The sequence below is a fragment of the Augochlora pura genome, chromosome 6 (assembly GCF_028453695.1).
Source record: "Augochlora pura isolate Apur16 chromosome 6, APUR_v2.2.1, whole genome shotgun sequence".
Taxonomy (NCBI): Eukaryota; Metazoa; Arthropoda; class Insecta; order Hymenoptera; family Halictidae; genus Augochlora; species Augochlora pura.
The window spans coordinates 22,716,768-22,740,860 of record NC_135777.1 but is presented as its reverse complement, the minus strand read 5'-3'; the positions used below and the strand labels follow the sequence as shown (position 1 = coordinate 22,740,860).

Below are 24,093 nucleotides of genomic sequence, written 5' to 3'. Positions count from 1 at the left end.
CACGCCCTTAATAATTCGTTATCCCGTCGTGGTCGCCCCCCCCCCCCCCTCCGGGCCCTTCCGCAACGTCGACGTCGTCCGCGGCTAGAATCGCGTTAATTGAGACTTGATAAGCGCAACAGATCTGTTTGCACGCGAACCTCGATTCAGCCCGGCGTTCGGAAGTGAATTTTTCCGAGTAAATTAAAGCCCCGCGACCGGTTATAAATCAACCGGAGGCGAGAACCCGGGTAGAAACCACCACCCCCCCCCCCCCCCCCCCCACCGCCGCCGCCCTCCGTTGGACGCGGCCGTCCAGGCAAAGAGGTAGAGAGCCGGGGCCGCGCAGTCCGCGAGCAATTTAATCGCGTAATTAGTTTCCTCGAACTGCCGCTTTGAATCCGAGCAGCTCCGAACGACGAAGCCGCTATCAAATCCGAAATAAAGCGGGGGCCGACCGCTCCGCTGCCAAATATTTAACGAAACCGCCGCGGAGGAGCGGGATGCCCGCTGCAACAACCCCCACCACCACCGCCGCCACCGACATCCCGTCACCATTATCTCTGCATGCGATGGCAAACGAACGAATTTTGCGCCGGCGAGAATATAAAAGAGAAACGGGCAACAAGAAGACAACGGGCCGAATCAAATTACCATTTTCCGGCCAAGAAAAATGTTAACCGAGCACAAACACTTTTTCCCGGCGAAATTAAAGCTGGAGGAGGAGTAGGAGGAGGAGTGGGGAGGGTAAGATCAAGACGTTTATTTTTCTGCTTGCGCTTCCGCGAGGGGATGAGATTGCTGCTTTTAAATCCGGTTTAGAATTGCAGATGCGACTGAGCGTTTATTAAGAAGGGACGAGGGATGGAAATGAATAAATTGATTAGCGAGAATCTTCGTCGAATTTACTAATATTTGAAAAATTGTCAAGAGCTATTATCTGTAAATTACAAAATTCATAAAATTCATTAATAAGTTATAAAATTTAATTTTATATTGCATAAAATGCTCCGGGTTATATGAAAAGAAAACACTGTAAGTCTGACGAAATATTTTGGATTTACAGTTAAAATGGCTTCGACTGCAAAGGGTCAAGGGATGATACACCCTTTCCCTTGAAGGATCTCTTCCCCCCCCCCCTTAAGTGGGGAGGGCGGGCGAAATTTTTCGAAAACTCCCGGCGAACCGTCGCCGAAGCGATCGCAGCCGAGTCCCGCGATCACGGGCTATTAAAGCACGAGGGCGGAAGGTGAGGGTCGGTCCGGGTCGTTAAACGCGACCGGAAATGAAATACTCCGTCGCAAGAACTACCCCCGAACTAACTTCGATTCCGGATTGTAATTAAAACCGTCTCTTATAACGCGACGCGGCTCGTAAAGAGTTACGCCGGTAGCTCATTTATAATTTCGACGGTCGTTGGACCTCTCCCTCTCCCTCTCTCTCTCTCTCTCTCTCTCTCTCTTGCGGTCTCGCGCGCACCGGCTCCCCCCTCCTGCTCCTTCCCGCACTCGCGAGGGGGGATTACAAAGAAAAACGTGTTTGCGGATCGTTCTGCCAGCGGGATCGCTGATCCTTTTGATCCCGGGCACCGGAATTAATCGTTCCGTTGGAGCGCGGAACATGAAACGGATTCGCAACGAAATTTTACACGGTCCCGCTTTATCCGGTCCAACCCCACCCCACCCCCTCTAGCTTCCTCCCTCCCGCGGCGCCATCTCCCTATCTATCTTTATTTTGCTCTATATCTCTTTATCTCGTTCGCTCTGTCTCTGTCTCGATCGCTTCCTCTTTCCTTCTACCTTTATCTCTCTCTCTCTCTCTTGGATTCAATATTTTACTTTCTCTCTCTCTCTTGGATTCAATATTTTCCTTTCTCTCTCTCTCTCTCTCTATTAGCCTCAATACCTATTTCTTTATTTCTCTCTTAGTTTCAATATATCGTTCTCTGTTCCTCTTTTAATCCCAAAATCTCTATCTAGAGCTCTCTTTTTCTCTGTCTGTCGTTCTCTCTCTCGGATTCAATATTTTTCTCTCTCTCTCTCTCTCTCTCTCTTCCTCTCTCTTTCTTAGTTTCAATCTGTCCAGTTCTCTTTTTCTCTGTGGTCCATTTTTCAATTTGTCAATTGGTCACTTAGTCAGTGATCAATTTTCAGTTAATAAATGGTCAGTGCTCAATTTATCAATTGGTCAGTTGGTCAGTTTGTCAGTGGTAAATTGTCAGTTAATAAATGGTCAGTGGTCAATTTGTGAATTGGTCGGTTGGTCAGTTAGTCAGTGATTTTCGAAATCAATGATTTTGATTTTTGAAATTTGATTTTTGAAATCAATTGTCAGTTAATCAATGGTCAATGATCAATTTGTCAATTGGTCAGTTGGTCAGTTAGTCAGTGATCACTTATCAGTATATATTCCGTCCAAACTTCATTGAGAACAACCACGCTGCCGAAAGCGGTAGCTCGCTCTAAAAAGAAAACAAAAGACACGAGCACTCATAGCCATCGAAAGAAGTTAAAATGGCGCCGACGAGGTTAGCAAAGTCGACGAAGTTCGCAACAGCTACGTCGTGCGACAACAACGAAGTATCGAATGATTTGTAAATCGTAGGAGGGGCGTCGGCACGCAACGCGCTCGCGATCAGGCTAATTGGAGGACTCGGCAGAACAATCACCGGTCAAAGACAGGACGACACGGTACCGTGGGCCGTGAAACCTGGCGTGACTACGTCGCAGGCCAAGGGCTCGTGTGTCTGGGGGCCTCTGGATTCGCGTAATTAGCGGTGCCCGGTGGTAATGAAGCCTCCATTATAGGCCGGGGGCCGTCAGTTAATTAGGTTGCGCATTGATTTATTGCGGATCGCGGGGTGTCCGTTCGTTAGAGACGCGTGGACGCGCGCGCGCCCGCGCGCAGGTATCCCGCCTTGGGTCCCGGGACCCCGGGACCCCGGGTTCCCCCCCACCCCCTCCTACGGCCCCGGCGCACAGCAAAACACAAAAGAGTCATTTGTCTTGTAATTGAATGGCGACGGGGTCGTGCTCTTTGACGCCTCGGCGACGCGCCGCCGGATCGGCGAACGGGAGCTAGACGGGTGTTGAGGGAAAGAGAGGCGCCGGTCGGGCCGGCAGACTCCCCCCCCGGACTCCTCCGCCTCCCTCTTTGGAAACCGATGTCGTAATTGCTTTTGATGTTTCGCACGGCTTCTGAATTGATTTCTGGGACAGAGGGCCGGGATCGGGAGCCGTAGAAATACACGGAAAGTGGCAATTACCGAGCACAGTGCCTCCCGGCGTAATGAGTAGAGCTCTCTTGCCTACCCGGGGCACGACACCCCCACCCCCCACCCCCTTCTTCGTCGAGTCCCGCGCCGTGCCTCGAATCACGGCGACGTCAAAAAATACTTTTTTCCGTCGATTTGGCCGTCGCGAATCCGACGTGAATTAAATTCAATTTCGAGTGTCCTGTGTTTTAATTATATCTTGAATTTCTAGTGTTTGAATTGGATTTTGAATTCTTTGTGTTCCAATTGAATTTTGAATTGCCAGTGTTCCAATTGAATTTCCAATTCACAGTATTCGAATTAAATTTCGAGTGTCCTGTGTTTTAATTATATTTTGAATTTCTAGTGTTTAAATTGGATTTTGAATTCACTATGTCCAAATTGAATTTTGAATTGCCAGTGTTCTACTTGAATATCGAATTCACAGTATTTGAATTCAATTTCGAGTGTCCCGTGTTTTAATTATATTTTAATTATAATCCCCAGCGTTCGAATTTCCAAGCGTAATCTCGATACAGCCTCGCAGCATAACCAATAAACGAAGTGTTCGAGCTCGCGTGACAGAGCGCGAATATGTTTTCGAAATTTGAGCAGCGGGGAATAGTAATTGGTTTTCTCGTGAGAAAAAATTGATCGCGTCGCGGGTATTATCGAAAGTACATACACTGCGGCTGACAAAGTACCGTCGATATATCAATGGAGCGCGAACGGCGGACGTGAGATATCTTCGGCAAATTGGTCATGCACAACCATGCTGTGGCGAAGAGAGAGAAAAAGAGAGTCAGGGAGAGAGAGAGAGAGAGCAAGAGAGCTAGAAATTGGAAGAAAAAGATTGAAGAAAGAAGAAAGATTGGGAGAAAAGGAGAGAAATAGCGAGAGAGAAGAGAGAGAGCAGGAGAGCAAGATGGCGAGAGATTGGAGGGAGAGACAGGGAAGAAGAAAACAGGAGAGAATGAGATTGGAAGAAAAGGAGAGAGATAGCAAGAGAGAAAGACAGAGCAAGACAGAAATTGAAAGAAAAGGAAAGATTCAGAGAGAGAGAGAGAAAGAGCGTCGAAGAGAGTGAAAGAGCGTCGAAGAGAGAGAAAGAGCGATATACTAAAAGAAAACGAGAGGAGGAACGAGGAGAGAGGAAGAAAAAGGAGAGAAGGAGCGAGAGGCGTCATTCGTTTTCGTTCGCGAACGGACCGCCTCGAATTTACTTACTCGCCGGCCGATAAATCATTTCGCGCGGTCTCTCTAAATTACGGCTAAGCATCGCGCACGCGCAGTTTATACCGTTATTTATTTGGTGGAAATTTATGAACGCATATATTACGGAAATTGATATTTTGAGCAAATGGTGGACAGGCGGACGACGGGCTGCAGAGAAGGAGGAGAAGGAGGAGGAGGAGGATGTCCTGTGACGCTTGTGCGAGCATTCGCCGAGGAGCCGGGACGAATGAAATCAATTCCCGGGCCCATTCAGCGTGACGTCGATTCAAAAGAACCACGGAGTCGGCTCCCTGATCGCCGCGATGCGCTTTCGCAGCAATTTATCGTGCCCTCGATCGTAATTATCTTCCAATCGCTCATATCTTTCGATGTAATTACCAAACGCGGTTACTCCTCCGCGAACGGGGACGATGGAGTTTCTTGTCCGACCTCCTAAACGGCTCTCGTTCCACGGCCGAACCGATTCTTATCTCCTTAACCAGTTAACCGTGATTGACGAGTATACTCGTCGTGGAGAAGTGGCAAAATTTCGTGTATCGACGAGTATACTCGTCATGGAGAGGTGGCAAAATTTCGTGTATCGACGAGTATACTCGTCATGAAGAGGTGGCAAAATTTTGTGTATCGACGAGTATACTCGTCATGGAGAAGTGGCAAAATTTCGTGTATCGACGAGTATACTCGTCATGGAGAGGTGGCAAAATTTCGTGTATCGACGAGTATACTCGTTATGGAGAGGTGGCAAAATTTTGTGTATCGACGAGTATATTCGTCATCCGTATAAATCAGGTATTCTTCGCTCAGGCACGCCCCGTTCGCTCGCTGCTAAAAGGGTTAAAATTGACTCGACGAGCTGCAACACAGTCGTCGCTAGTCTTCGCCATAGGCGTGGACGTCGCGCCCTTAGGGAACGCGTGCGCAACTAGCAGAAGGGTCGACGAGTAGAATATATGTAAGTTCGACGAGCGGAGTCCTCCGTTTCCGGGCGTTTTAACGACGCCGAGAGGCACGGGACTCCGTTTCGCACACGCCGGTCGCATTCGTTCCGCGCGTCAGACGAGATCGCAGCAGACGCTGGCCGACTAGTTCCCTGATACGCTAACTCGTTCTCCGCGGATGATGATGTAAGCAGAGCTTCTCTCCGCTTCTCATCGCTTCTCGTCGCTTCTCATCGTCGTGGTTGCTCTCGGTCTTAAACTGTTCCATCGAAATACACGACGCAATAGCTCGAGGTGTCGAGTTCCATAACTCGTCGCCGTTCAACAGGAGGGGGCGAGGGGGGAGAAGGGAGGGGACAGGAAACGAATGAATCGTTCCGCGAGCGAGCCCCGATTATAAATCCTCGCGATCGGCGAGAGTAATCCGGAGGAAATCGGGACGTGCTACGCGGCTCGTATCGAACGACGTTGAATTCGTCGACGACGCGCGTCTCACGCCTTGTAATACTAATTCTAGGAGGTTAATGTCGCGAACTTTTCTTTTTGTGAAGCAGTCGGGGTGCTGGAATCGCGTGGGGAAACGTTTAGGTGAGATTGTGGTCGCTCAGATTTTTGTCCGTTTTACTTTTTTAATTTAGTTTATTTGCGACTGATACAGATGCATGTTTGCGAATTTTATATATTTGTAATAGACACGTAAATATATAATTTATCAAACTAATTTATTAGCAATGGCTTAATATAATATGGCAATTAATATATTTGATTAATATACAAACATATAATGTCTTTACGAATCCAATTCATCTATGATTAATACAAAAAAATATATATATGTAATATATTTACGAATTTTTGAGGAATAATTTTTCCCGATCTGCAACGCGCCGATGGCATCGAATTGTCCTCAACTGCGAAGACAATCTCCCCGCATCGATCTCATAAAATAGGAAGATACGCGACGATGCCCTTAAATTTTTCTCCAAAATCCGATTTTCGCTTGGTTTATGTATCGCGCTCGGTCATTTTTCTGACAGCGGAGTAAAAGATCCGCTATCTCGATTGTATTTTGACCGCAGATTTGACGCATTCGCGACGAAAATGAACGAGCCGTGCACGGATCCAGCGCAACGCGAGGGAAGAAATACGAGCCTCGCCGAGCCGGCATCGATGCACTGAAATTATTTCGCCGCGATCATCCATTGTCATAATTCTTACGCTTGATTCAGCGCGGAGTCCAGATTACTGTACTTTATCAAGATTCCTTATCGCGAGCCCTTTCGAAACTGCGCGATAAATAATAAGCAGAGACAACCAGAAACAGTCTATCAAAGTGAGGTTAGGTTTGATTACGCGGTTAAAAAAGTCTGACCAAATTCCTGGATTTATTTGACAAGATTATCCTAAGCGACGACCCAACATGATTTTTCTTTCTATAACTCTTTCTATAACTAACTATAGTAATCCAAACGCGGCTATAGTTATTCAGAGAAATTGGGACATCGAACCCTAAAAGCAGCAAACCGTCGCAACAATCGCAACGAATCCCGCGAACAGTTACGAGATCGCAGCCGGGCGACGAGTCGCGTGGGAAAATCGATTTGATTACGGGACAGGAGGATCGATCATCCCGCGGATCCCATTGTAAGTGGATAAAGCGCGGGGCCGTTTGCGCGGACAGGAGGAGGAGTAGGAGCAGGAGGAGGAGGAGGAGGAGGAGGGGTCGGCGTCGCCAGGCCGCGCCGCGAGCCGCCGGCAAATTAACTTTTGCCATTCATAATTTACGCGAGCCTGAATGGCCTCGATTAATGCGCCGGCATTAAATCAATTGCGCTAATGCTCGCCGGCCGCCACCCTCCCCCCTCCGCCCCATGCCCTCACCTCTTCCCATCCGCAGGCCGTCCCGGCATAAATACGCGGGGCTCGTTAAAAACAAAAATTAATGCCCTCCGGTACTCGCGCGCGCGCGCCGCCGCGAAATTCTCGCGTTTCCGCGGCGCGTTGCCGAGAGAGAGAGAGAGAGAGAGCCGGATCGTTAAGTACGCGTCCCGTAACGAAATTATCGGCGCCCAGCACCTCCCCCTCCCCCCCACCCACGGAATCAAAATTAACATCAAACGCGCTGGTCCGGCCGGCGGACAACGGGGATCGCCGCCCCGGGGTCGAGGGGGAGGAGGAGCAGGAGGAGGAGGAGTAGGAGGAGGCGGGGTGCTTTTGTCGCGAAACGGCGAGCAAAAAATTGGCAAACTGTTTGCGGACGGGGGCCAATTGGTCCGCCCCGGGGAATCGATAGAGGCGCGCAAACGACGACCGATCGACCGTGAACAGATCGCCGAGCGAATCTTCCCGGCGACGAACCTGCCGCGGAGAATGTCCACCCGACCGTCTCGATTACAGCGGAAGGAAGATAGCTTCTCATGGTGTAACAGGTTTTCGAAAGTGCTCGCTTTTTAACCAGCTCGAAAGTCGCGGCTTTCGTAATGAGATCACTGAAATTAAGGAATTCCAAAGTGAACGGTACCGAGCGGATAAGCGACCTCGCTGAATCAGTGCGGACACCGGCTGGTAATGTTACAGGACCGCCGTAGCTCGACTTTGCTCGAGAAGACCGGCTAATTCGTCAGGATGGAATCAGAGCCGCTGTGTAATCAATCGCGAGTAACAAGCAAACAGGACCGGGAAAGTTTCGCCGAACAATTGATGCGTGATAAGCCCCGGCTTCTCACCCCCCACCCTCGGGCGCAAAAAGAAGTGTCTACTTCCTTTCAGGAAGTTCTCCCCTTAATCTCGCAACAGCTCTCTCCCTCTCTCTCTCTCTCGCAACAGCTTTCCTCTCGCGAGCAACGAGGGCCGCGTCGAGTTTAATTTATAATCTCATTACGGCCGGTCCAATTTTGTTCTCTCGCAGCAGCAGCAGCAGCAGTACCCGGAGGCAGAGCATCGCCGGTTGCGTAGATCGCGAAGATAACTTCCGGCTTCTTTAATCACGGCCAGATAAACTTTTCTTTTCAGCCGCTCGAAAACAGACGGTCCCTTTAAAAGCGCGCGCGCAACCGGAGCAACAACTCTCCTCGCGGGGCCTCCCCAGAGACTGAAACAAAGAGAAAGAGGGTTGGATCTCTCTCTCTCGTCTTGAGCGGGAACTTGAAAAGTTCCTTAACTATCAAATCATCGGGTATCACGGACCGCTTATCTGCCGGCGGATCGAGCCTCGCGGAAATCTGCCTATTAACCTTTCCGGCTCTCGCGCCGCCGTATCTCTCTCCCTTTGGCAGCACGGATCTTCCAACACCGAAAGACCGTCGCGTAAAACTTAATTAAATATTCCGCCGCTGATTCGTACACTTTTACCTTAATCACCGAAAGATTCCCGGGCTCTTTCTCTCCGACGACTTCTGTAATTATCGATCTTTCCGCGCTCCGATTCAGCCACGGCGAGCCGACTAATATAACAGCAAGTTTAATTTTAATTTTCTGATGTTATAATAATTTTAATTTTAATTTTCTGATGTTATAATAATTTTAATTTTAATTTTCTGATGTTATAATAATTTTAATTTTAATTTTAATTTTCTGATGTTGTAATAATTTTAATTTTAATTTTCTGATGTTATAATAATTTTAATTTTAATTTTAATTTTCTGATGTTATAATGATTTTAATTTTAATTTTCTGATGTTGTAATAATTTTAATTTTGATTTTCTGATGTTGTAATAATTTTAATTTTAATTTTCTGATGTCACAGAAAATTCTAATCCTGATCTTCCAATTTTCTAATAATTTCAATTTTGATTTTACACTTTCAACAAAAATATTAATATCCCGCCCGCGTTCCGCCGCAAGAAGAATCCGCGTCGAACGATTTGAAGTCTTGCATTCGCGGCGACGAATAATCGAGCGTCGAGAAGCGTTGACAAACGGAGAGAGCGTCGCGACGGTTCCGCGGGACGAATCGGTCGTCGGGTTCCGTCAAACTTCGTTTCGCGGGCTCCTCCATCTCCTCCTCCGTTTACACGGCCGTCCTCGTTGTTTTATCGGCGGTGTCGATGCGCGAACGCAATTCCGCGGCCGGGTAACGCCGCGAACGCGATACCGCGCCGCCGAGAACAACGAATGGAAGAAGTTATATGAAGAAAGTTAAGGCGCGGGAAGGAACGGCGTCGAGAGGACGTTATCCTGTCGCCGGCGACGGAACGCATTCGATTCCGCGAGCAATAAACAAAGGAGGTGGAACGAGAAGTGCCGGGAGCGCGTTTCGGCTCGGTTTACTGTCCTCCAAGAATTCGCTCTCTTTTTCTTGGATTATCCGCGAATCATCGTTTGTACTTTGAAGTATTGCAAGATGGTGACTGGATCAATTTTGACCCGAGATAAATCATTCGATCAATTATTCAATTTTTTGGTATTTAAATTAATATCAGGGAAACGGATCGTCGAAATCGGTGCTGGGTTATATTTCATTTAAGATTAAATATTATTGCAAAGAAGGAGGTATAATCTCTGTTCTTAAAAATTATTTAGAACCACTAGCGAACTATTAAACAAGCTAATATTAAATTAGAAGCAACAAAAGGACGAATATCAGTGCAAGAAATATTCTAAAAAATATAATTTAAAAAATTACCAAGTACGCCTTAGACTTTCTCTAATAAACCTACGTTTCCTGGATAAACAAAATTAAGGACTCGGTTTCTTGGCAAAAATTACCTGGCTCCGTTCGGGTGTGCGCGGTTGCGAGCGCGCGCGGCGCATCGCGGGACGCGTCGGCATGGACGGGGGCGCGGCGTCGACGATTAATATGATAAAACGGGGGCCGCCGATACGTGGACGTTAATTGTTCGTTTCGGAGTGCCGGATGTGATTACGTTGATTATAAAACACGGTGTAATTTCGTCCGCCGTAATTACGCGGCCTTTATATTCTGATCTGGGGGGGAAACAACAAAGCGTCACGACGCGGAATTTGCCCGTAATTGCGTATTCCGCGCGGGGGCCGGTAATCGCTCGTTCCCCCCATTTTCTTTCCAATCCGACGAGGAATTAGTAGAAACCGATAATGCCGCGCGGCCGCCCGTGAATCCTTTATACTTTCCACGGTCCGCGCGGACAATCCTGCGCGGGGCGACGGGGGGGGGGGGCAGCGTGACGTCACCCCGCTCAGCGAACGGACACCGAGCCGATCATCTTTACGATTATTCGTTGGCGGGACCCGATCGTTGCGCCGATCAAACGACGTGTCGATCGAAGGAACGTCGAGTTAATATTTGGTTGGCGACGAAAAGTAATCGCGGATTTAAAATAAGAAGGGAAATTAGAATCAATTTTCACGCTGCCTTTCTTTCGTTTTAATGTAATATTATACGGTAGCGGACAAAAATTTAAGACGAGAAGGAAAAAAGAAAGGAATTATTAATATTTTATAAATAACATAAGCTATCATGTTCTATCTTTAATTATAATCGTCTACACGTTTATTTAAACAGTTACAAAAACATTTATGTTCGGTTTTGAACTTATCAGTTAGAATATATAACAAAAAAGTAAATCTATGTTACATTTCCATTGACGAAAGTTTAAGACCACAAAATAATAGGAGAAAATAAACAGAAAAAAAATGGTTCTTAATACGAATATTTAGTATTTCGTCCAAAATCCGTTATTTTTTATAACCTCGGTACATCTTTTTGGCATTGAATCTATTAATTTTTCACATTTTTCTACTGTAATATTACAGTAAATATTACAGAAATATTCTCAATATTGTTGACTCAATAATGTTTACATTTAACACACGAGCCTTCGAGAATTAAAAGGTCAAGCATTTGTCTTCATTATCCCAAAATAAGAAACTTATTGGAAAGATAGTACTCACATTACACGTGTATAATTGAAATTAAATTCGTCGTCTTAAATTTTTGACCGCTACTGTATGTCTCTGTCACTCTCACCGTCGCGCCCTCTTCCGGCGTTCCGGCTTGACTTTTCCAAATCGACGGCAACACCGGGAAAAAAGGAATCCCATAATAGGAAGCCGGGGGTAGGGTGGGGGTAGGGGCCCGATCACGGTGTCGCGCGCAGTTAAAATAATTCACGACTCGGCTCCGAAAAGTAATCCCCCAATCCGCGTTGGGCCGCGCTCGCGCGCGCGCTTCGTTCCACGGGATAAACGCTCCCCGGAATCGACGGGTTTCAATTTAACATCGGATTTAGCGCGCCGGTTGTTTTTCATACCCGGCCATGCTGCCCGGACAATCTAGCCATTGTTCGACGCTATTACGGAAGCGGCCCGCGCCGGCGATCATTTTTCCGAATTCCAGGGTCAACGCGTTGCGTTGCAATAAAGGGTATCGTATAGCAAGAGTACGTAATTTAATAAATATTTTATTGTTTGCTTAAAATCGCCTCAGGAACCCCTCATTTACCGGAGTTGCGATAATTTTGATACACCCTGTGTAACCTTGACATAGAATAGTAAAGCGGTACACCACAGTGGTATATTATATGCATTATATAATACAGATATATTTAGTTATTAAGCGTTTAAAAATCTCTCTAATCCCTTCTGAAAATTTCATAGCAACGAATCCATGCCATTCGCATTATTACACTGATTTTGATTATCAATAAACCAATAAAGCAATCGATATACCCTTTAACCTGTTGCCTAGGATGACCAATTAATTGCTGGAACCGTTTATACCTCCGCTGCGAAGAGAAATGATCGTGATAATGACGCGGAAGGTATCGATACATTAATTGCCGCAACAATTACTACTCCGAAAATATTTATTACAGTATAATTATTCGGAAAATCCACGCGAGAGAAATCTACGTTACAAGATAAAGAGAAGGCTGTCGATAAAAACTAGAAAAGGCTGTCGATAAAAACTAGAAAAGACTGTCGATAAAAAATTCAAATTTGACTCTGTCGTTAGAAATTTCTGTAGAAGCCGAGAAAAAAATTCTACGTTGGAAATATGATTTTTTGGTAGAAGGGAGAACGGGGGAACAAGTCTCCGCGGGAATAAAAAAATAAAAAGAATATGCGCCGGCGAAGCAGAGACAAAAGAATCTGTCGCGGCAAGCTCCCCCTATGAAAAGCAGTTTAGATTGGGTCGGGATGAAGGCTGCCAAAAAGTGGGGGGCTGCCGGCGAATCGAGTGCCGCGAAGCAAAATTGCGAAAAACGAAACAAAAGCTTTCTTGAAATAGAAGGAAAACGTGGATTTCTTTATCGCCACGCCAAGCAGAAGTCGTCTGAAATATAATTTATTAGATTGGATTAAGAGAACGTTGAATTAATTTTATTGTCGGGATTTTTGTGTATTGGAGTCTCTTTTAGTTTGCTAATTTTTGTCAAGTAAATTTTATTGTGGTAAGGGAATAAATGGAATGTAATAACGATAGTAACGTAGAATAAAGAATATAGAGAATGCAGAAAATTTAGAGAATATATAGAATTTAGACAATATATAAAATATTATAAAATATATAGAATTGAGGGAATATGGAGAATATGGAATATAAAATATATAGAATACAAAATACGAAAATAATCCTAAAAATAATTCTAACAACAATAACTATATTTATTAACAGAATAAATAGAATAACAGCCACTTCCTTGGCCTCCCTCTCGTCTCCCAAAATCGACCAATCAATTTCCGCAGTAAGAAAGCTACGCTCTAACCTCGCGAGTCCGATTTAGTCGATCGATCAGGCTCGATCTTCTAAAAATGAAGGGTATCTGGGACGGGAAAGGCATATTCGTCGGGACGATTGCGCCTAAATCTCTTTAATCGGGCCGTTCGATTGGATTCGCTAACGGAGGCGCGTCAATTTTCGGATGGAAAATAGAGAAAAAGAGAAACGACGGAAAAAGAGAGAGAGAGAGAGAGAGAGAGAATGCGCGAAATAGGGTGAAAAAAAAGCGAAAGAGAGGGTAGCGTCCAATTACCGGCGCGATGCGTTTCATTGCGCGAAAAAGCCGCCGCAACAAAATAACCGGCGAAAGTAACGAGGAACGTCGATTTAACTGCTCGTGTCCGGATCGGTCAATTGAACTGTTTCTACGCGGCAGGGAGGGAGTGGGAGTGGGAGTGGGAGAGGGGACGGCGGGTGTGCAGCGCGGCTGCGACACAGCTTCGAAACGGTCCGCAAGCCGGCCGACCGCGTAAATTGTCACCCTGCGCACGGTTCTTTTCCACCGAAATCTGTTAACGGTAACACGGGAACTGTGTCCGAGTCAATTGCGTCCTGATAGACTGCCGTGTAACCGTACAAGGTAAATCCTACGGGTTAGCTCTGTATGCTAAAAGTGCGGCCGCCGCGTCGATACGCCGCCCAGCAGTCCTCCGAGAGGGGGAAAAAAAGCACGGTGGAAATATTAGGTTAGGTACACCATGGAAATACGGACGTTATCAAGACTGTGCTCACTGAAAAGCCGCGATATAGTGTGCGCGAGTATGCCACTAATATTCCACTAATATTAATATGTATTATAATGCCACTAATATTATTAATAACATAATAAATCCACAACAAATATCGTGTATTCATTTGGCATCAAAAAAAGGGAAGAAACTTACGGGACACCCTAAATCGATGCACGATGGTACACCATGCAACGGAATCCTTTCTTCGTCAAGCTTATCATAAAATTTCGTGCCTCGACCTCTACCAGAGTCTAGACCTCGTAAAGCTTCGCTTCTAAAGCCCCCGACCATAAAGTTTTTAATCATAATAGATAGAGTGGATGGTCTTCTTGATTAGGTGAAGCTCTGCCTGGCGGACGCGATTATGTTCGCGCGAATCGTTGCCCTTATTTGGAATTTTCATTTTGAGAGATGCAACGCCGTTCTCTGCCGTTTCAACAAGATTAAGGGCTGTTATATTAGATTTTAAACTATTTGTAAGATATAATGTTTTGTTTGCTAGTTAATCGTAGGTAATTTAATTTTTTCAATTTGATTTTTAAAAAGTTGCCTCGCAGCTCTTTCAAAATAAACTGTCCATTTCGTGTTACTTTTTCGAGGCTGACAATTATATTGCTGTAAATTACCATTGTGTACGAATTAAATAATCCATAAATGTATCTTTGTAGACTGAATAATCGTAAATGAACGAATCGGTACTCGGCAATTTTAAATTACCATAAAGTCAGTGCTATGAGATTTCGACGAATCTCTGACTGTGATAAATTGAAAAAACGATGACTTTTGTATCATTCAAATTCTCAGGAATCATCGCTAACCTAAAGAACAATATAAAAGAAAGAAGCTTCGGACTCACCGGAGGACAACTTGGACCTCTGCAGCAGCCACGTCTGTAGCGCGATCCTCTCCCGATGCCTGCAGAAGAACTCGGGCCTGATGCCGTGCCGCTTGAGGAACTCGTCGCACTTCTTGAACGCGGCGAGCGCCTTCGCTGCCTCGACCTCGTCGATCTCGTCGAGAACGTTCGGGCAGGAGCTGCGCCTCGAGGACGCGGACCGTTCCTCGTACGTCTCGTCCGGCAGAAGCATACCCATTCCCGCGGGATAGGAGAGGCTGCCCGGGCAGCCGAGCAGCTCCCCCTCGAGCCCCTCTGGTTCCTTTCGACAGCTGTCGTCGGAGTTCTCGGCTGTCTCGCAACTTCCAGCCCGCGGCACTCGTCCAAAGCACATATTAATCCTGGCCCGTGCGCCCTGGGAAACCGTCCTCTAATCGGCCAGGAAGACGTCGAAGCCGCCTCCTTTTAACCCCCGATCTATCCAACGGCCGGCTCCGTTAATTACCCGTGTCGCCGGCGCTCTGCGATTCGACGCTAACCCTCTCAAACTCTCTCTTTCTCTCTCTCTCGCTCGCTCTTCCCGATGCGGTTGCTTGGCTCCGCGTGCGAGTCCGTTGATTCGGAAATTCACACCTCGCCGCTCCGAATGGCATCTGCTGCTTTAGCCTGTTGAGCAAATTGTTTAGGAGTCACCGGGATGATCAGCGGTAGCGTCGACTGAGCATAGACAGGCACTGGGGCTTGTTTAAGGGTGGGAACCCTTGCCGCGTTTGCTTTACTCTTGTCTCTCCTCTGCTTTACATATCTTTTTTAGTTTCTTTTCTTGGAACTCGAAAGACACTCGTCACCTTCTGATCCTAAAGCCTCCGCCAGCAACGTAATTGTCTCGATCCTGATCGACGAGCCTCCTCTCGACGAATCATCGACGAGAGAATCGTCGACGAATCACCAAAGAGCTTCGGTTTTTTTTCCGCCGCGACGCACCCTATCTTCTGTTAATTGAATCGATCAGGGTTGATCCTGCTCCTCGGCGGCAACAGCACATCCCCGGGCGAAAAGTCGAGGCTTCCACCAGCAGGTTCCGGCGATCGTCTCCGGGTTACGTGGCTCGAATCCAACGCGGTCCGGGCATCGTGATTCCCGAAATTGGAACCGGGGATCCAGAAGATCGATCCCCGTCTCTCGGCAACGCCGCAAGAAACGATTCTTCGTGGCCTTCACCCGATTCGACGGTCCGCGAGTCGATCTCCAACGTGCGCCGAACCCGCCGCCAGCCCGGCTCGGCTTTCCAGCGAGTCGATTTCCTTCGGGTATCGATTACCGGCGACACATCTGACCGCCATCTTTCTCACCGGCCGGACTGCCACCTGAAAGTCGAAAGAATCGCGGTTAGTACAAGTTGTGGTCCTTGGAGCGGGCAAGGGAGACGATTTTAACACTAGGTTTACGGAGTAATAAGAGCAGCAGGTTTTATATATGTTTCTGAAAGTAACGATTTATTCTAATCGTTAATGTAATCGATAAATGAATAAATATAAATAATTATAGTAAATATAATCGATGAATAAGCAATAAATGTATCTTTAAAATCTGAATAATAGTACGTTAACAAATCAGTGACCCGTCATTTTGACGGATTCCGTAAATCTAGTGTTAATACGTTGCGTACTGTAAAAGTTGACATTTTTCTTTGCTAACTATTTGTTAAGAAGATACGCGAGACTTCGTTACCCTGGTAAAGGGTTAAATCTGTCGACGAAGGAAAGATATCGCCGCATCTTGTAGCGAGTAGCACAGAAGCCAAGCGAATCTCTTTGGAAAATTTCTTTTATCGCGCATAGGTCCCTAATTGTCGGCGATCCGTGGAATCGTCCGCTTATGATAGAAATGGTCGACGACCCGGCTACGGCGAGCGAAATAAAGTCGCGGCACGGCGGCGGGTTAACGCGGCATTAACCATTTTCCACGCGCGTTTTTACGGCGGCTGGATGGAGTCCGGATTAAAAAAGCTCGACGGTGATAACGTAATTTTCGTTTGGCGGACGATCCGCGGAGAGCGTGGATTCTTCTTTTTACTGCGGGCTCGGTAAAAGGGTAGGGGCGGTGAAGGGAGGCGGGGGGGAGGGAGAGGGCAGAAGCGTTACGGTTAATAATGGGCAGCCTTGGAATTCACCGCGCTCGAAATTGATACATTTCCCGCGTTTATGAGACACGGGTAAAACAGCGCCGCGGTTATGGCCGGTGTTCCTGGATTATGGGAGACAGCGGTACAATTTAATAGCGCGACCCGCTCCCGTTTCACCTGTGGCGGGAGGGGGCCGGCGGGCCGGCCAACAATAAACATATTAACGGTTTCGTTGGCCGCCGCCGCCGCCGCCGCGGTTAACAGCGTGTATTTTCGACAAAAGATTTAGTGCGCTTCGCGTCTTCCTTTCGCCGCGTGTCGCTCGATAACAGACGGGGAATGACGGTGACGTTTTCGCGATTCAACCTTTCAATTTTTGTATTTTAAGTTTTTCGATTTTTACTTTTTAAGTTTCTCGATTTTTACTTTTTAAGTTTTTCGATTTTTACATTTCAACCTTTTGTATTGCGACGCTTTAATTTTTACATTGCAACCTTCCGCATTGCGACGCTTCGATTTTTACATTGCAACGCTTCGATTTTTACATTGCAACGCTTCGATTTTTACATTTCAATCTTTCGCATCGCGACGCTTCGATTTTTACATTGCAACGCTCCGATTTTTACATTGCAACCGTTCGCATCGCAACGCTTCGATTTTTAAGCGACGTTTAAGCGCCAGTTTTCCGTCAGGGGACCGGCACACGAACGGGGCCTCGTCCGCGGAATATAGGGCCGGTCTAGATCGTTAATTAATCAAAACATGCCGGCGCGGTGGATTCGGCCGCAAAAGGATCTCGACAAACGGACCGGTAGCGACGTACGATCGTCCGACACGCGAACGCGCGCCCGAAGCCGCCGGCCAATTAATTCCGCTTAATCGTCGATAAACTTTATTGGCGCCCGGTGGCATCGACGTTTTAAGCAGCCCTCACACAACCCACGGCTCCGCGTCAAGAAATCCGCGACCTAATAATTTAGCCTAATTCCGACGGCTAAAAAGATCCTTCTTCGCTGGGATATCGCGCGATTCGCCTCGTAAAAGCACGGCGCCTTCTTCCCCGTCGAAATTCCATGGGGCTCCGCGCCGCCTCGAATCCGCGCCGCCTCGAGTTTTCAAGATCCTTGCTGCAGTAAAAACTCGGCTTTATAGCGGAGAGCTTATAGAGAGAGAGAGAACTGTTTCGTTTTCTTTGATTTCCCGGACTCGCGCACGGTTATTGCGAACATTCCGCTCTTTGCTGGCCGGAGGATCACGATTCAACGGAACGACACTCGCCCGCGCTCTGGCCGAAAATTCAGCCCCGAAAATTGCGGGCCGCGCGACTCCGGCGACGTTATTGGATCCGGAGAAATCATGGCGCCGGGAGACGTCGAGCTCTCAGCGAGCTTCTTTGGGCGCACGAGACGGTGGATGGGGTTATTAATTGTTCGAGATGGACTTCGTATCGCGGAGGAATTTTTTATATGGATTCAAATAATTTTTATTACTTTAGAATATTTTAATATTTTTTTCAGGTATTCAAGTATTCGAGTACTTTTTATTATATTCGAATATTTGAATATTTTTTTTCTTATATTCAAATATTCGAGTATATTTTATTAGGTTTGAATATTCGAATATATCTTTTTTATATTTGAATATATTTTATTATAATCGAGTGTCTCGAGCATCGAGGTCTCATTGTCTTCATATAAAAGACACTTCATCTTCGGACATAATATTATTTAGTATTTTATTTCATCATTTATGCTTCGCTTATTCATTTCTATTCTGCAGACTTGTTTGAATTAATTGTTCTCAATTCCACTGAAATCGAATATGAAATAACTTTCAGCAATCCCTTTGTACATTTAATAGGATGGCATGCGTTATCAACATACAGCGTCCATCTCGAAATTAGAACAATCTGTTAAATTGCATATTAACTGTTTTAACTATTACAGACAGCAATGATAGTAGGAATAATATCTTTAATTATCAACTGGACGAACCGTTTGCCATAACGAGAGAAAAAGGGACAGAGAGAGAAAGAGAGAGAGAATAATAATAATAATAATCGCAATATAATAGCAACGATTCGAGAACACATCAAATACCGAAACCAAAGAAAAGAAAATTCAGAACTAAAATAAAAAAGTTCACTTTTACAAACTAAGATAAAACAACTGCTTCCAATATTCCATAAATAATATTAAATCTCTGGTAAAACATAATAATATTAAATCTGTGACAAAATATAATAATATTAAATCCATGATGAATTATAACAATATTAAATCTATCCTAAACAGATGACGCTAAAAGCCGATCCCCAAGCCCGATAAAATTAGCATGTTGCTCTCCGACGACCATGAACAGACGTCTGAAAAGCTATAGGATCGCGGACAATCTAAACGAACTCTGTCGACCTGGTTCGCGAGGAGAGGGAACGGCGGACAGCGAGAGAGAGAGAGAGAGAGAGAGAGATGGTTGAGGTCGGCTGTGGACGTCGCCTAATGGGATGCATAAAGAGCGATGAAGCAGAAGGAAGAGCGGTGACTCGACACGTGCCACCCACGGTGAATTACAATATTCACGATCGAGAATCCAGCGGCGACACGATCACCGGGTCCCCGGTAGTTGAGGGCTGCGGGACCCGAGATCGGAATTCTTGATCGGCCGCCGGATCGCCGACACCAGGAAACCATTCGTCCCGCCGAATCGATGCTCTTCTCCACGCTACTTCTGTCCCTTTCCTCGCTGTTTGCATCTCTTCTTCTGGCTCTCTTTAAGGCTCTGTTTAAGGCTCTCTTTGGATGTGTTTAGCGCTTCTTAGCTCTACTTAGTTCGTTCTTTCAGTCTCTTTAATTCTCTTTGGTTCTATTTAGTTCGCTGTTTCAGTCTCTTTAATTCTCTTTAGCTCTATTTAGTTCGTCCTTTGAGTCTCTTTAATTCTCTTTAACTCTATTTGGCTCTATTTAGCTCTATTTAGCTCTATTTAACTCTATTTAGCTCTATTTAGTTCGTCCTTTGAGTCTCTTTAATTCTCTTTAGCTCTATTTAGCTCTATTTAGCTCTATTTAGTTCGTCCTTTTGTCAGTCTCTTTAATTCTCTTTAGCTCTATTTAGCTCTCTTTAGTTCGTTCTTTCGGTCGCTTTAATTCTCTTTGGTTCTTTTTTCTCTCTCTTCCTTTAGCTCTCTTTAAGCTCCCATTAGGTCTCTTTAGCTTTATTTAGCTCTCTTCCTCTCTCTCTGTCTCTCCCTTCTCGCTCTTCCTCTCTTTATGTCACCTTTCTCTCTTGTCTCTCTTTCTGTCTCCTTTATCTCTTATTTCCCTCTCTTATATCTTTCTCTCCTTTCTCTCTTCTCTGTCTTTCTGAGTCTCTCTCTCTCTCTCTCTCTCTCTCTCTGACGATTCTCTCCGGTTGCTCCGGTTATCCGACGCGAAATCTATCCGGGCGATCGAGCGGATCGTCGTAGATCGCGCGGAGACGAGGCCGGGCGGCGATCGCCGGCCATATCACCTAACTAACCGATGCCCCCCCTTTCGGCTTCTGTATTCGGCGGAAAGCCGACGAGATACGGGGAGAGCCGTTTCGCCCGTTAAAACGAGCGGTCCCCCTAACTGTGCGCAAACAGAGCTCATAAAGCATGCCGGGATTTATGGCCGCGCGGCAGAAGAGAAGCGAGAAGCTCCCGCGTTTATCGCCTTTGATTTACATCGCGGACGCGCGTCGCCGCGGAAAAATCGAGCGACCCCGAGACCGAAAGGATCGTCTAGCGGTCGAAACGATCGTCTCCCAGTCGTCTTGGAAACAATTTCTCGGCTTTCCAATGATGGACCGTGGTGTCGTCGAGCCGGCTGATTAATGGTGGATCACCGGCTCTAAAGACCGCGAAAGGGATCTAGGCGCATCCCCGCGATGCGCCGCGACGACCGATTAGAGGGTAGTTTGCGAGCTTTTCAGAGTTCTCGGAATTGAGAAAAATGACCCGATGCTGCGCTGATGGATGATTGGGCGATGGCGATGGTGCGCTGAGATTTAAGGGTTGCTGGTTTTTTGGTTGTCTTTTGGGTTCGGTTGTTTGTTTGTAGGATTATTTGGGCAAGGGTGAAGGTTTTATATTAATATATTATATGGTTTAAATATTATTTTTTAATGCTTGTAACTTAATTTAATATTTGGTAGAAAATTGTCAAGAAGAGAAAGAATTAAGAATTGATTCGTCCTAAAGACGTCCATTTTAGGTCTGAACATCGCACACCCAAAAAATTACGAAAAAAAATATCTAAAAATTTAAAAACTTTTCACTAATAATAAATGTACAATAAATACTGTAACAAAATACTGTATTCATGAGAATAAAATCCGAAAATGTAACTCGCCTCTCCGAGAGATTTCGAGTTCAACGTTTCAATGAAAAAAATAAAATAAATCTCCGTCTCAAAAATCATCCGCTTCGAACAATTACCCGGAGACTCTTTCAAAGAGCAAAGAGCCGTGATTTCGCGGCATAAACTATGTATAAACTCGCGGAGTAATATGGAAATCGGCGAACAATTTTCCCCGTTAACGTATTCCGTCCACGAGTCGGGGAAGAAATTCGGCCGCGCCTCGTATATTAAAATACACGAGGCGCGGCCAAAGTGTTAATGATCGCGGCGGAGCACGATACGATCAATCGTCCATCATATCGGCCTCGTGGCGTCCTTTGCTCGCACGGGGCTCGCTCGTAAGGCAGGCGCGCCGGCGGCGACAGCGCGGGAACTCGCTCCGCGGCCCTCTCTGATAAATTTACGTCCGATGAGTTTAAAACGCATTAGCGGGCTATAAATTTCGCGTTCGGCCGGCCAAGCGGAGACTTCGGCCGTGTCTTTCTGCGACGGAGCTGCTCTCGGACGGAGATAACGAAAAGACGACGCTGGGTGCGGCCACGTGGGACAAAAATCTAAAGACGAAATATTCTCGTGTAAGGTTAAAGAATCTTGTGCATTTATTGAAAGAATATTTTTTAATTTATTATTGTAACCTGACATAACCTCACAAAAATTTGAAGACGACACATTCTCGTGTAAGGTTAAAGAATCTTGTGCATTTATTGAAAGAATATTTTTTAATTTATTATTATAACCTGACATAACCTCACAAAAATTTGAAGACGACACATTCTCGTGTAACTTTCTAAAATCTTGTCCATTTGTTAAAAGAATATTTCAGAATTGATTATAAGAGTATAATTATTATATGACATTAATGACATTTAATTCTAAATGTCATGTCATACGACAAGTAAGAGGATATATAGATAATCTTCTAGGCGTAGCTCAATTATTTTAAATTTCAAGTTAAGTCGATCAAAATCCAAAAGCTCGCCTAATAAACAATTGCTCCAATTAAAAAACCATTCGGACCCTCCACTCCGCCACGATCGAAAGCACGCTCTCGTCCATAATTTCGCAACGCCCCACGGCGTAATCAAGATCCCCATACAGCGACCTGACCACAGTAATCAACGAGGACTTAAACAGCCCGGGTGAAAATCGCGCGGCGTCGAAACAAGCGGCAGGGGGTTGTTTTTCGGGGGTTGGCTCTGTAAAGACCTCGTCTCGCGACGTGGGTTATCGCGGAGCGGAGGAGGGGGGCAGGGTCGGTTCACGGTCGTTTGAATCGCGTGCAGTTAATGAAAGAGGAGCAGCGGAGGAGTAGGGAAGCTCGGTTCCGCCTCGCCTCGCCGAAGGGTGGAAAGGGGCGGCGGTGGGGAGAGAGAAGGCTCTCGAACGAGAGGGTGGGGAAACGTCGTCGCGCGTTTCTCACCGAATAAAAGGCACGGTCCGCGGGGCTCCGTTCCGCTCGGCGTTCCGCTCTCGGCTCCTCTGGCCGACGTTGCTCGACGTGGCGGCTCGCGTCGCCGCCAGAGGCCCGGGCCTCTCCGCCTTTGAAATATTCCGCGAGCAGCGCGGGCCCCCGCTTATTTATTCCCGAGTTTTCCTCGAGACGTCGTCGCCGCGTGGCGCGGTGAGGGGGTGGAAGCGCGTCGCTTTTCCTCGACGCGGAACAGACTTACCGAGGCTGGAATTTTAATTAAGCTTTTTTGCCGGCCGCGCGTCATCCCCCGGATGCTTCGCGGACCACCGCCGTCTAACGGGTGTCCCACGGATGAGCGGAACCGTTCCCGACCCCCGCCCGTGATTTCGAACACCCCCTCCCGAGAATTCGAAGACGACCGCCGGCGGAATACGAATCGTCTAGAACAGACTTTAATCCCATGGACTATTGGCCACGTGGTACACGCTCTCACCTGGAAGACCGCGCCGGTCTCCTCGGTGCCGCCCGATTCCTCCATCGGCTCCGATAGATTAACCCTTCGCGGTCCGCACGGATTTCGCGACTCGAATCCTTTGCACTATTTATTTTGGATCCTGCCCAATCTCTAATTTTATTTTCGTTTCTCGATTGCGGCATCGAGGAAATTATTGAGAATGAAAAATTTAGTAATCAACGTAGTTCTGAAAGACACCGTAGTGGAAAGGGTTAAGGGTGCCCTCTTCCACCCTCCATCATTTTCCACGCGAGTCGCGCGTGTCGTTGAAAGAATTGAAAATTCCCCGCGCGGATTGTCGGATGTGAAAGTTGAATTTATTTGCTCGCTTAATTAGGTAGAGAGGGGGTGGGGGGGTGGAGGTGGTGGATTGTTGCGCGAGAAGTTTTTAATCTGCGCGCCGACTCGACCGGCTGCGACTGCTGCGTATAATCGAAGAGCTTTATTTTACCCGCCGCGGGAACGGATGGAAAAACTGACGCCGCCCCCCCCCCTCTGGAACATGTGGGGTTAATTATGTCCCGAGCATAATCCATCCCTCGGTGTATACGGGGTGTGCTGTTTCCGGTTACGCGCTCGATTGTCTTGCACCCTGTTGGCTTGCTCGCAAAGCATTTTCGTTTATACTTGCGAAATATATAAATAAATATAAATATACCACAGTAGTCTATTATACATAATATATATATTATATAATAATTTAATATTAATATAAACAACAATCAATAAAATATATATATTATATAATACCGTTGCGATTTCATTATTATATTATTATTATTATTATTATTATTATTATTATTATTATATCTGCATTATACATAATAGTTTATTTCACCGTACAGACCACTATACCATACTAAACCCCACAGTGCGACAGTCGATTCACGGTTCCCAATTTTCTCAGCGCCGAAACGTCAAGCTAACCTAAATGCGTCGACTGCCTAAAATTCGCCAACGATTCCCAGGCTCTCGACGAGAATCGTTCG

The 24,093-nt window shown here is 46.4% G+C and overlaps 1 protein-coding gene across 1 annotated transcript in view; it reads right to left on the bottom strand.

Moving 5' to 3' along the window:
- Positions 1–15,069, bottom strand: part of Dachs (unconventional myosin-IXb-like dachs) — a 104,687-nt gene extending 89,618 nt beyond the window's left edge. Inside the window, exon 1 of the mRNA XM_078182758.1 lies at positions 14,697–15,069. Coding sequence (XP_078038884.1) covers positions 14,697–15,069 — 373 coding nt within the window. The remainder of the gene's footprint in view (positions 1–14,696) is intronic.
- Between the last annotated feature and the right edge of the window lie 9,024 nt (positions 15,070–24,093).